General features: G+C 42.1%; 1 protein-coding gene across 1 annotated transcript in view; it reads right to left on the reverse strand.

Moving 5' to 3' along the window:
- The window catches only part of zc3h15 (zinc finger CCCH-type containing 15), a 40,214-nt gene that overhangs the window by 5,073 nt on the left and 21,660 nt on the right, over nt 1-13,481 (reverse strand). The window contains exons 5-8 of the mRNA XM_078551908.1: nt 10,483-10,568; nt 6,400-6,579; nt 244-390; nt 52-150 (exon numbers count right to left, since the gene is read on the reverse strand). Of these exons, the coding sequence (XP_078408034.1) occupies nt 52-150; nt 244-390; nt 6,400-6,579; nt 10,483-10,568 (512 nt within the window). The remainder of the gene's footprint in view (nt 1-51; nt 151-243; nt 391-6,399; nt 6,580-10,482; nt 10,569-13,481) is intronic.

Consider the following 13,481-nt stretch of genomic DNA (forward strand, 5'->3'; position numbering starts at 1 on the left):
ACTTATAATGACAGCAAAGCAGCAGCAGTTATTCTGTGCAGTTGGAGTTACCTCTTCATCTTGTTCTTCAAGATACTGTGTTTCATCTGCTTCTTCATCATCAGCGTTAATCAATTCAGGCCTAAATTCAAAGACTTCACGACCACTCACCTAGATATGAAAAAGTTCCATAATCAAACACTTGGGAACCAAGTATAAAAAAGGACTATTTCAGTAAATGGTAGGAAGAACAAATCTACATACACCAAAAGCTTTTCCAGCATTGAAATCTGCTTTCCTCTTTTCTAGTTCTTGCAGGGCTTTTTCAGTTTTCTCATGTCTCTTCCTTTTCTTCCATTCTAAGAAAGTTTCTAGGGTGATTCTGGTTACGTCTGGTCCCAGGGCTGCTCTCTTAGAAGTTAAAGACAACATTATAATAATTTATCCTTTTTGAATAACAAATATAGTCTGTCCTCATTATATAGCTAAGAATTCAAGGTAACTCAAGCCACTTAACTGTATAAGACTTTATATGACTGATGAAACTGCAATTCAGTACACCCAGTAGATTTTTTAATATCTAGTGTCACCATGTGGTCAGAATGTGCATAGCAATATAGATTTGAACCAAAATTAATTCAAAGGTCAAACTATACATAAATCACAGGATTTGTATTTTGTCTTAATATTTTACAATACAAGTGGTATTGAGTTTAAACCAAGAGCAACCTAGTCAGTTTGATTCAATAAATCTTCCACCATATTAAATACATGCCCTATCATAAATTGAAATCTTAAAGGTCAAAGGTGTTTTTTTTTGTTCATGGGATACTGGCATTACTGGCAAGAACATATTTATTGCCCATCCTACCTGCTTTGAGAGTGCGATGTTGGGCTGTAGTCTTTGCACTGATGATATGATGGTCTCTAACTGAAAATTTCACATTTAATCTGGTGACAATGTACGAATGGTAATATATGTTCAAGTCAGAATGCTTTGTGACTGGAGGAGTTCTTGGAGACAGGGAGGCAGTGGCATTGTCAATGGACTAGTAATTCAGAGACCCAGAGCCTCAGCCAGCCACATGGTGCCAATTCCACCATGGAAGATGATGGAATTTGAATTCAATAAAAATCTGGAATTAAAAGTCAAATGGTGACCTTGAAATCATTGCTGATGTTGCAAAAACCCACCTGGTTCACTAATGTCCTTTAGGGAAGGAAATCTGTCGTCCTTACCTGGTCTGACCTACATGTGACTCCAGGTTCTCAGCAATGTGGTTAACTCTTAAATGTCCTCTGAAATGGCCTAGCAAGCCACTCAGTTGTACAAACCGCTACAAGTCTATAAGGAGTGGAACTAGACAGAACACTCAACATTGACGTAGGCACTGGGAAACAACAATGGCAAACTCAGCCCTGTTGACCCTGCAAAGTCCGCCTTACTAACATCTGGCAGCTTGTGCCAAAGTTGGGAGAGCTGTCTCACAGACTAGTCAAGTGACAGCCTGACATAGTCACACGCACGGAAACATACCTTACAGATAATTTCCAATACACCATCACCATCCCTGGGTATGTCCTGCCCCACTGGCAGGGCAGGCCCGACAGAGGTGTCGGCACAGTGGTATACAGTTGGAAGAGAGTTGCCGTGGGAGTCCTCAACATCAACTCTGAAGTTTCATGGTATATGGTCAAACATGGGCATGAAAGCCTCCTGCTGTTTACCAAGTACTGTCTCCCCACTGCAACAACATCTCCCCCCCTCCTGCCAACTGTCCAGCTTTGCAGGTACAAATGCAGACTGGTTACACTTAGACGAAGGTTCTCTGGCGACAGGTTGATAGCCACACACAATTTTAGGTAAGGTAGTGAGAGGGAGCCTTCCTTTCTCAGCTTGTTCTCCAACAAGACTGCCTCCAAAACAAGGAGGTGCACAACTTAAGTTTTTTACCCCCTGCCTCTCCCTCATGTGATTTCCAGCAAGTTATCAACCTTTGTTTTCATTTTTTTGTCCATCAATTAAAACGATTGCAGTTTAAAACAAACAACCAGATCTTCAAGTATCATACAGGTCAGGTGATTTCTTGGAAGCGGTTTGCTTGCTGACAGTTCCAAGGTGAACTTATGAACTTTAAAAAAAAATCCAATGTTAATGTCCAAATGTCCAGATCATGCCATGTCCTAGTATTTTGTAAAAGAAAAATTCAGCCTTGAGAGACATGATTTTAACAGTTACCTTCATACAGTCCTCATGGAGGTGAAGTCCCGTCTTCATATTAAGGATACCCTCCATTGTGCTGTGTGGCACTATCACCATGCTGAATGGGATAGATTTCGAACAGATCTAGCAACTCAAGATTGGTCATCTATGAGGCACTGAGGGTGAAGAGCAGCAGCAGAATTGTATTCGATCACAATCTGTAACCTCATGGCCCGGCATATCCCCCACTCTACCATTACCACCAAGCTGGGGGTCAATTCTGGTTCAATGAAGAGTACAGGAGGGCATGCCAGGAGCAGCACTGGGCACACCTAAAAAGGTGTGAACCTGGTAGAACTACAACTTAGGTAGGACTACTTGTGTGCCAAGCAGCGTAAGCAGTGTACTAAGTGGTCTCACAACCAATGGATCAGATCTAAGCTCTGCAGTCCTGCCACATCCTGTTGTGAATAGTAGTGGACAGTCAAACAGTTCACTAGAGGAGGCAGCTCCACAAATATCCCCATCCTTAATGATGGGGGAGCCCAGCACAGCAGTGCAAAAGGTGAGGCTGAAGCATTTGCAACAATCTTAGCTAGAAGTGCCGAATGGATGATTAATCTCTGCCTCCTCCGGAAGTCCCCAATATCACAGATGCCAGGCTTTGGTTAATTCGATTCACTCCATTTGATATAAAGAAATATTCCGGCAACAGTACCGAAGATGTGCTCCAGAACTTGCTGCACCCCTGGCCTAGATCCTCCAGTACAGCTACAACACTGGCATCTACCCGGCAATGTGGAAAATTGCCCATCTATGTCCTGTACGCATAAAGGACAAATCCAACCAGGCCAATTACCGCCCCATCAGTCTACTCTCAATCATCAGTAAAGTGATGGAAGGGGTCATCAACCAGCGCTATCAAGCAGCACTAGCTTAGCAATAACCTGCTCACTGACTCTCAGTTTGGATTCCGCCAGGATCACTCAGCTCCTGACCTCATTGCAGCCTTGGTTCAAACATGGACAGAAGAGTTGAACTCCAGTGGTGAGGTGAAATTGACTGCCCTTGAGATCAAGGAGCCCTGGTAAAACTAGAGTCAATGGGAATCAGGAGGAAATCTCATCTCTCCACTGGTTGGAGTTATATCTAGCACAAAGGAAGGTGGTTGTGGTTGTTGGAGGTCAATCATCTCAGTTCCAGGACATCATTGCAGGAGCTCCTCAGGGTAGTGTCCTCGGCCCAACCACCTCCAGCTGCTTCAGCACTGACTTTCCTTCCATCATAATGTCAGAAGTAGTGATGTTTGCTGACGATTGCACAATGTTCAGCACGTTTCATGACTCCTCAGACACAAAATCATTCCTTGGCCAAATGCAGCAAGACCTGGACAATATCCAGGTTTGAGCTTCCATGTGGCAAGTAACATTCACGCCACACAAGTGCCAGGCAAAGACCATCTCCAACAGGAGAGAATCTAAACATCGCCCCATGACATTCAATGGCATTACCATCACTGAATCCCCTACTAACATCCTTGGGGTTACCACTGACCAGAAACTGAACTGACTAGCCATACAAGTGCTCCAGCTTCTAGAGGTCAGAGGCTAGGAATGAGTGAGTAACTTACCTCCTGACTCCCCAAAGCCTGTCCATCATCTACAAGGCACAAGTCAGGAGTGTGATGGAATACTCCCCGCTTACCTGGATGAATGCAGCTCCGAAAACATGTAAGCTTGACACCATCCAGGACAAAGCAACCCGTTTGATTGGCACCCCATCCACAAACACCCACTCCCTCTACCACTGATGCACAGTGGCAGCAGTGTGCCCCATTTACAAGATGCGCTGCAGGAACTCACCAAGTCTCCTTAGACAGCACCTTCCAAACCCACGACCGCTACCATCTAGAAGACCAAGAGCAGCACACCCATGGGAACACCATGACCGGCAAGTTCCCCTCTAAGCTACACACCATCCTTACTTGCAAATATATCACAGTTCCTTCACTGTCGCTGGGGCAAAATCCTGGAACTCACTCCCTAGCAGCACTATGGGTGTACCTCCACCACATGGGCTGCTGCGTTTCAAGAAGGCAGCTCACCACTATATTCTCAAGGGCAATTAGGGATGGGCAATAAAAGCTGGCCTTGCCAGCTTTGCCTACATCCCATGAACAAATCAAAAAGCCAACTCTGTCCCATGATATGCTGTTCCTGTTCCCAGTACATCAGTGAAGGTTGAGGGAAATGTTGTCAAAGTAACCCTGGAGAGTTGCTGCAGCGCATTTTGCAGGTAGAACATATGCAGCTATAGATATCCATCAGGAGTGCATCAAGTCTTCTTGCAGTGGTGTCAGACAATCATCCTGGATGCATCAGGCTTGTTGAGTGTTGTTCTGGCTGCACCAATGCATGCTAGTGCCATCACACTCCTAACTTAAGCTTTGTAGATGGTGGGAGGCTCTGAGGGGCCAGGTGAGCCAGTCACTCGTATCTCAGTAGGCTGCCTCTGTTCTATTTATGCAGGCTAATGATATGGCTGGTTAATGGAGACCTCCAAGAAGTTGGTGTGGAACACTCAACAATGGCATCACTGATAGTTCAGGAGAATCTGGACTTTTTAAATTATGAGATAGCTAATGCCTACCATTTGCCAGCCTTTTGCTGTCGACCAGTATGGCCGCTGCATATCTGAGAGCTTAGAGAAACCGGATGCTGGAATCATTAGCAAACAGCTCACTGCTAACCTTATGACAGAATGAAGATTACTGACGAAGTAGATGAAGCTGGTTGGACCAAGAGCACGAGCCTGGCAAGCTAATGTACTGTGGGGAGCAACAATGGGTCTGATAGCTCTCAGCCAATTACTTTGTGTATGCTATTGAAATTTGAAACAAACTAGGAGGAAGTTGAATTAAAATTGTTACAATCCCTGCAGATATTTGAATTCCAGTGAATGGCTAAAAGGATCACACAAGGCTTCAAAGTTTAACAAACTAAAAGCAACTTTCAGTAGGCAACTTATACTCTAAACTACATAAAAGCTTCCCCATTTAATACGACTGAAAATCCCCCTCCATGATTATACTTTACCCTGTCCCTTAAGTGGACACTTCACTCTCCAGGAACCAGTCCAAAGCTATTCTTGGCTCCCCATGGCTTTCTTCCTTTATCTTTTTGAAGCCGGATATCTTCTGTTTCCCGAACTGACTTTCACGGTGAGGGCTACTCTGGAGATTCCTCTGTCTAGCCAAAGCTAGGTGAATTTTCCAGCCCTGTTTAAATCCTGATGAACTTGGTCTCTTCAATATGAGCACGAGCTCCCACCCACACTCTGCATGGTGAACAACAGACACTGGCTGCCTCCATCTCTCTACTCTCTCTCAGATTCTTGTAGACTGCCCTGATTGAGAGGGTCAGAGATTTAAGAAAACCCTGTAAGCCGATATTATAATGCCTTTCTAGGGCGTGTTCCCCTTTCAAAGCTCATCTCCATTGTAACATGAATCACGTAGGCATTGTATCCAAATAAAATTACCGAATAACTTTCTTCTAAACTCCAACTCCATTGTGTCTTGGAATTAAATAGGGAGTTTAAAGTATAAACATTAATGAAACCTGACATTCCTAACACTTCCCTTGAGACTTGAAGACTAACAGTCTCCCACAGTCATCCCAGATGCCCTTGTTATTGTCCACGGGTGTGAACGTCTTGCACCTTCTTCCCAGTAAAACGACCTTGGCCCCTCTTTAACAACCAAGCAATCAAGCTTGTTGTCGGGCAAAATTCAGAACAGTTCACATGAACCCCTTCATCCTAAATTAATGATACAGTACCAAAACAATCTTATAGATGTTATATTTGTAACACGATCCCCAATTCTAGTTAGACTAACACAATGTCAATGGAGAAGAGTGTAAAAAGCCCTATTTTCTGTGAAAATATGCCAATATAGGATATTGGGTCTTGGCTCAAAAATTACATTGCTTTTAACACAATATTAGCACTTAAAAGGGCCTCCATAAGTACAGAAGGAAAAGCACCAACATTTTGATCGAAGTCACTCCACAGGTAAATAAACATCCAAAAAGTTAAAAGCATTTCTTAGACATCATCCTGCGCACAAATAAGTGAAGTTCTCACAGTCTGAGTTTTGGCATTTAGCCTAAAAAAAATAATGGTGAGGTTAAGTAACAAAAAATGTTTTTCTTTACCTCCTTTTCTATTAAATCTTCTAATGAAATTTCTTCCTTTATTTCTTTCTTCTGGTTTTTCTTCAATACAAAGCCTGGTGGCAAGGCATGACGGTACATACAACTGTCTCCTCCTCCAGGACAGACCCAGAACCAGCCATATTTGTTATTCTCTATGGCTTCAAGGAAATGTTTGCATACCTAACAAGGGAATAAAGCAAAGATGATTCAATCATACCTCTCCATACAATTTAACTAATTAGACAACATACTTTAAAAAACTAATGCATAACAAAGTAGATAATCTTTTTCAATTAAATTTGAGTTGCATATCAAAACCTGTAAACATTTAAAATGTGTTTTAAAATGTGCGTTGCTCTCAAGTACAGATAAACTCTACCGTTGTAATGGAACTAACTCAATTGGTAGAGGTACTGGAAACGAGACAGCTGAGAAATAAAAAAGCAAATTATTCATGTTTAGTGGCAACACTCAAAGGATATCAGTTTTCCAACTCTCTTCCCCAAGGGACTAATTCCTTATTGGAGTTGGATTGCCACTGATCATCACTGAATATCATGCAAAGTACTAATTAGTGCCTAGAGCCTACAGAAGCTTTGAGTGTCACAACTAAAATTTTACCTGAAACTGTCCAGATAAACCAGATGAGTACATATACCCATTTCCAGAAGGACGGCTACTGTTCCTCTCCCTAAGCAGGAATGAGAGGCCGAATGTAACACACGTACTATTGTCTGACAGGTCAGCTAATATCAACCAGAGTGAGCACTTGTGACAGTTCTACACTGTAAGACCCTACTATGCATTGAACAATTATGAAAACTTCAATCCAGATTTTAATAAACATTTACTAAATAGCTTGTTTTCTGCAGGGAGTTTCTGGCCTCTGGCATGATAGAGCAGAGTCTCTCTGTCATGGCATGGCATGTGTGCTCTGCCCCAAGGTAGATCCTTGGCTCAATGTCTGTTGATACTTCATCCTGAGCCATTTTCTTGGCAGCTTTTGTCAGTGATGGTTTGTCATTGCCTTCCACTCTCAGGGGCAGGGCAAGGAGGCAGATCCCAAGTCTACCTCAGCCAGGATGGGAATCAAACCTGTGCTGTTTGTGTTATTCTGAACCATATGCTAACCATCCACGCAACTGAGCTAACCAGCCCCAAAAGTGTCCCTAGAGAGGGCAAAAGAACTGTGGGGATAATGGGTGGTAGCCTAGAAGCAAAACAATTAGCCGCCCTCGGAGTCAGGGGAGATCTGCTGGTCATTGAAGCCCAAACGGAACAAGGTAGCTAACATCGAAATTTGATGCATCCACCTCATCTGCATGATTAAGTGTTTGGCTGAGTTGGTCCCTCGCAGCTGACCACTCCTCCTGCTGCTGCTGTACTCAGCTGGGAGGACTGGCAGCATTGTTTGCAGGCTAAGCTAATGCATCCAACCTGTCCTTCTTCAAGCTGCAATGGACAATATTTTTACAATTTAAATGATGATAAATTAAACACTGGGGCACAGAAGGTATTCCAGACAGAATGTGTGTGTTTTCTTTCTACCCATGATCAGAATGTTTTGTAAGGAAAGAGGTGTGCGTTTCTTACCCCTTTAAGTGTGTTCCAGTTAAATATATTCAGCAGCAAGCTTTTGAGTGCTAAAAAAAGTTATTTATTCTCTCACACTTAGCCAGAATTAATGCACTGTTACCCACTTGATCTCTTTCTCAAAAAAATTGGATACAAGTGAAGGTAATGTATTTATACAGATTACAGGCATCTCAGTTTACTATCTCCAGTCTCCCGCATGGCAGGCCTGGACTGCTTTGGATAGTTTTGATACTTTAAAGTTGAAGAGAGGATCTTGTAATGTGAAGGTTCATACAGGCTGTAATGTTTATTGTAGTTGAATAGCTAGGAGCTCATTCTCAAGCAAACTTTAAACTAGAATACGTGGGTGGGGAGGACAAGATTCTTCTCTCTGTTGGGACCTCCCACTTTCAAGGTATTGCTGTCAATTACCTTGGCTGCTCGATGACTCGCAGCTAGTTCGTGGTCTGGCTTTCGGATCAACTGATGACTGATAACTAACTGCAAACAGCTCTCAGCTAACTTTTCGAAGCAGAAAAACCATGGCTTTTTACCCAAAAGACATGTCTCTACCCAATGGCTTTTCACAAGTTTGTGCCCTTTTCTAAATAAGAGATGGTGTTTATGCTGATTTCACATCCTGTGTTGTGGGTTTTGATCTTCCCTTTTGTTTAATATGAGACATGTAGGCAGGCAATCTGGTAACTCCATAGTCTTTTGTGTTGGCCCATCCTTAAAGATGTGTGAATTCCCCAGATGACTGTGGATGTCCAAATTTAATTAGGTATTTGACTGTGACTTGCTAATGTCTGTTGCTCAAATGCCAAAGGCCACATGATTGGCAGGAAAAAAAATTGAATTTTGATTACTTTTTTTCAGCTTTCCTGGGAAGAGAAAACGTACACATACATTCTCCACACATCCTATCATTCACACTATATTTCAGTTATGCTACAGTTCTTCCATGTCTGTTGCATTCCCTTGTGACTTATGCACTGGATTACGTGTCAGCGATGACATTATTCTTTCCAGCAATGCGTGTAACCTTTAGGTTAAAAGGCTATAAGAGTAAACTCCAGTGGAAAAACCTGGCATTGGTTACTAACTTTTACCAGGATCTTTAAAGGGAAATGATCCATATATATTAGAGCCTCTCGATGCCCTTCGCTAACGTAGACCTTGAAACGCTGCAGAGATAACAAAATGCCTAACATCTCTTTATCGTTTAGCCTTTTGGAAAAGTAGCGAATCGGGTCTTCAATTCTGGAGTCATCTTCCCGGAGTAGGGCTGTTCCTACTCCTATGTCACTTGCATCGACAGTTATTCTGAAAGATTTATTGAAGTCTGGGGCAGCTTGCATGGGTTCGTTTGTCAGGGTGGCTTTTAATTTCTCAAAAGCCTTTTGGCATGCCTCATAGAAACATAGAGAAATTGAAACAGGAATAGGTCATTCGGCCCTTCGAGCCTTCTCCGCCATTCAATATGATCATGGCTGATCCTCTATCTCAATGCCATACTCCTGCTCTCTCCCTATATCCCTTGATGCCTTTAGAGTCTAGAAATCTATTTCCTTCTTAAATATATTCAGTGACTTGGCCTTCACAGCCCTCTGTGGTAGAGAATTCCACAGGTTCACCACCCTCTGAGCGAAGAAGTTTCTCCTCATCGCAGTCCTAAATGGCCACCCTATATCTTGAGATTGTGACCCATTGTTCTAGACCCCCACCAGCCAGAGGAACTATCTTCCCTGCATTCAGTCTGTCCAGCCCTGTCAGAATTTTATATGTTTTAATGAGATCCCCTTTCATTCTTCTAAACTCCAGTGAATACAGGGCTAGTCAGACCAATCTTGATGGGGCAGCATACGAGAGAGGACTAATGTACATGCAGATCGAGATGATGCAGCATTGGCTGGCATGCCACAAAGTCTCCTGTCAATAAACCTGGAGAACTCTGGTTCTGGATAAGGGTATGATGCACAGCTTGATCTCTCCGCAACCTCTACTCCTTTTCCATACATCCTGCAGACCCAGGGGCACTGCCACTAATATCGCAAACCTGTTGCAGCCTTTGTATGGACTGGTCATCTACACCTCCAGTCCCCCTGTGAGAATGCAGCAACACACTCTGGCAAATCCAGGAACTCATCACACCTCCAAAACAGCTCAAAGTACCTCAGTATTGCAATACAAAAAGTTCCAAAATCTTATCAGCAGTTTGGATGCATTGCCCTTTAAATAACACGAGTACAGTGCCCATCTTGCAGCTTCACAGTTTTTTGCACAGTGAACTATGAACAAGCAGCCTGCACATGCATCGCCCAAATTTGGATCTTGCATCACAACAACCAGTTGGGCTGTGAGATGTTAGGATTGGAGTGATTCAAGGTCATCCAGCATACACAGGGGTCACAAAGCTGAGCAGATTTTGGAAACAATGGTAGGTCTCTGCACTGCCCTTTGAGTGATGCAATGCGAAGGTCTTTTTGGCTCTTAGTGTGTACTTACTATTACGGTTTTCTTCTGTTCTGCATCACCATGTTTTTTTTGCACTACTTCTTCCAGTTTTCTCACATCCCAATTTTCCATTGTGTCTAAAATAAGAAAGTAAATTTATCTAATCGAGATCAAATATTAACACAAAAAGGTTAAAAGAGTCAACCCAACACTTAAATGCACTAATAGGCATTAGAAATATTGAGAACTATAAATATTTAATTGTATATTCTAACTTCTGTTTAAATTTGGAGATTAAGAAAAATAGAAATGGCCTCAGAGGTCTTAGTCAAAATGTTAACACCGAAATTGAAGCAACTCACATTAAGTACACATTGCACTTCGAATGGTGACGGAGCACTGTACAAAACTTGATTTCAACAAGATCTCTTCTGTCATCCAAGGAGCTCTGGATCACTTTGCCCTATCTTTCTCTTTTCAAGGAATATACCTTGTTTGTGCACCAAAGAACAGATAGCTCAGGCATAGTCAAGGTATATTCCTTTGAAAGGGAACGGTAGGGCAAACAGATCCAGAGATCCCTGGATGACAAAAGAGATGAAATTAAGATAAGGAAGACAAAGTATGCTTATGACAGATGTCAAGTAGAAAATATAATTGAGAACCAGCTGAATATAGAAAGTTCAGAGGGGAGGTAAAAAAGCAAATGAGGTAAGAAAAGGTAAGGTAAGAATAAAAAGAGACAGAGCTAAGATAAAAGTGAATCCCAAAGTCTTCTATAAGCATATAAATAGTAAAATGGTAGTTTGAGGAGGGGTAGGGCCAATTAGGAACCAAAAAGGACACTTATGCATAGAGGCACAGTGCATAGCTGAGGTATTAAATGAATACTTTTGCATCTGTCTTTCCTAAGGAAGATGATGCTACCCAGGCCATGGTGAGTAAAATTGAGATTTGGAGAAAATGCAGAAATGGAAATCCAAGTACCTTCTCAGCAATTGAAGGGGGAGGTGATGGCGTAGTGGTATTGTCGCAGGACTAGTGATCCAGAGACCCAGGGTAATACTCTGGGGTAAAAGCAAAAATCTGCGGATGCTGGAAATCCAAAACAAAAATAAAAATACCTGGAAAAACTCAGCAGGTCTGACAGCATCTTGACAGCAACGTTAACTGTGTTCCTCTCTGCAGATGCTGTCAGACCTGCTGAGTTTTTCCAGGTATTTTTATTTTTGTAATACTCTGGGGGCCTGGGTTCGAAATGACATGAAAATTGGTGGGGTGGTAAATAGTGAGGAGGATAGCCTTAGATTAGCGGAGGATATAGACGGGCTGGTTAGATGGGCTGATCAGTGGCAAATGGAATTTAATCTGGATAAGTGTGAGATGATGCACTTGGGCAGGACAAACAAGGCATGGGAATACACGATGAATGGTAGGACCCTGGGAAGTACCGAGGATCAGAGGGACCTTGATGCACACGTCCACTGGTCCCTTAAGGTAGCGGGACAGGTAGATAAGGTGGTTAAGAAGGCATATGGGATACTTGCCTTTATTAGCCAATGTAGAATATAAGAGCAGGGAGGTTATGCTGGAACTGCATAAAATGCTGGTTAGGCCACAGCTAGTGTATTGCGTGCAGTTGTATCTTAAACAGTCTATTTAATTCCAAGATAGAATGGAGTTGGGCATTTAGATGACAGTTAATCAGCATTTCTGCTGGAGAGAAGGTCCATGTGATTCACACTGCCAAGAAGATGGGCTTTGATGGGGGGTGGGGGGAGAGAACAGGCCATAGAAAGACTGTGTGTGCAGGAGAGCGAGTGCGCAAGTGGGAGAGTGAGTGCAAGTGCCAGTTTCTATGGTTCACCGTGCAGAATGGGGAAAGTGCATGTGCTCAGATAGAAGGAAACAAGTTCCTGAGGACTTAAATGAGGCCTGAAGACTCGCCTAGCTTTGGCTAGAGGGTGGAATCTCCAGGGTAACCCTCAGCATAAAAGTGTCAGTTCACAGATTATAAGTTACCTGGCTGAAAAGAGAAAAGGAAGCAAACCATTGGGAGTTGAGAATAGCTTTGAACTGGTTCCTGGGGAATGAAGCGTCCACTTAAGGGGCAGAGTAAAGTATAACTAAAGTCACATTCACATTATGCCGTAACTGACGTGGGAAGGCATTAATTCTGCATAAAAAAATCTTCCTCACTTGGTTTCAACATCTGTTACATATTCTGCTGAAATGTTTCACAACAAGAATGGTATTTAATGAATGATGTGTGAAGTATATATGGGGAGTGTTGCAATGGGAAAAAGGCAAGAAACAGGGAACTTATTCCAAAAAGTGAATAGAACAAAAAATACCAAATTGATGTAGTACTTAAGTATGAGAGCTATATGAAATTAAAGATGGAGAGCATAAGCAAAGGATCTCTGGGAATGTCCAAAACAATCCCTCATCTCCATTGTTGAGGTATGTGGTCAAATTCGTAAAAATTGTTAGGTGTCAACTTATATTGCAGAACAGTTATGCTCTTCTGTCAAGTCAAAACCAAGGTGGTAAAGACATTACTTTATACAACTACAACCACAATAATATCACATATGAGTATTAACCTCAACAATTCTTGATGTTATTCTGTCAATGGGCACAGATGGTATAGTGTACATGGCCAGCTGCAGGACTGTAGCGATATAAGAGTTACCTAATGAATCCAATTTCCGTACTTAAAAAGTTTTCTTTCACCATTATTTGATACATTCGGAAATGGAGATTAGTCTGTTTGTTGAGCTGAAAACCTATATAAAAACTGTATATATATTTATAAGACTTGAATACATTTACAGTATGGCAGATATAAACTGGAGCAGTAAACATGTTTAGAAGGTAGATGGGAACTTTTCATAAAGGCCTAAAAAGTAGGTACAAATTACTCAGCATAATGCTTGCCCATAAAAGCATTCCTGAGTTATGTTTAACTAACTATTTATAACATAGTTATAAAATGCATACAAATGTCTCACTAGCTTTTTTTTTAATAAAAGGGAACCAAATGAGAA

Source organism: Cetorhinus maximus, chromosome 11 (assembly GCF_964194155.1).
Source record: "Cetorhinus maximus chromosome 11, sCetMax3.hap1.1, whole genome shotgun sequence".
NCBI lineage: Eukaryota > Metazoa > Chordata > Chondrichthyes > Lamniformes > Cetorhinidae > Cetorhinus > Cetorhinus maximus.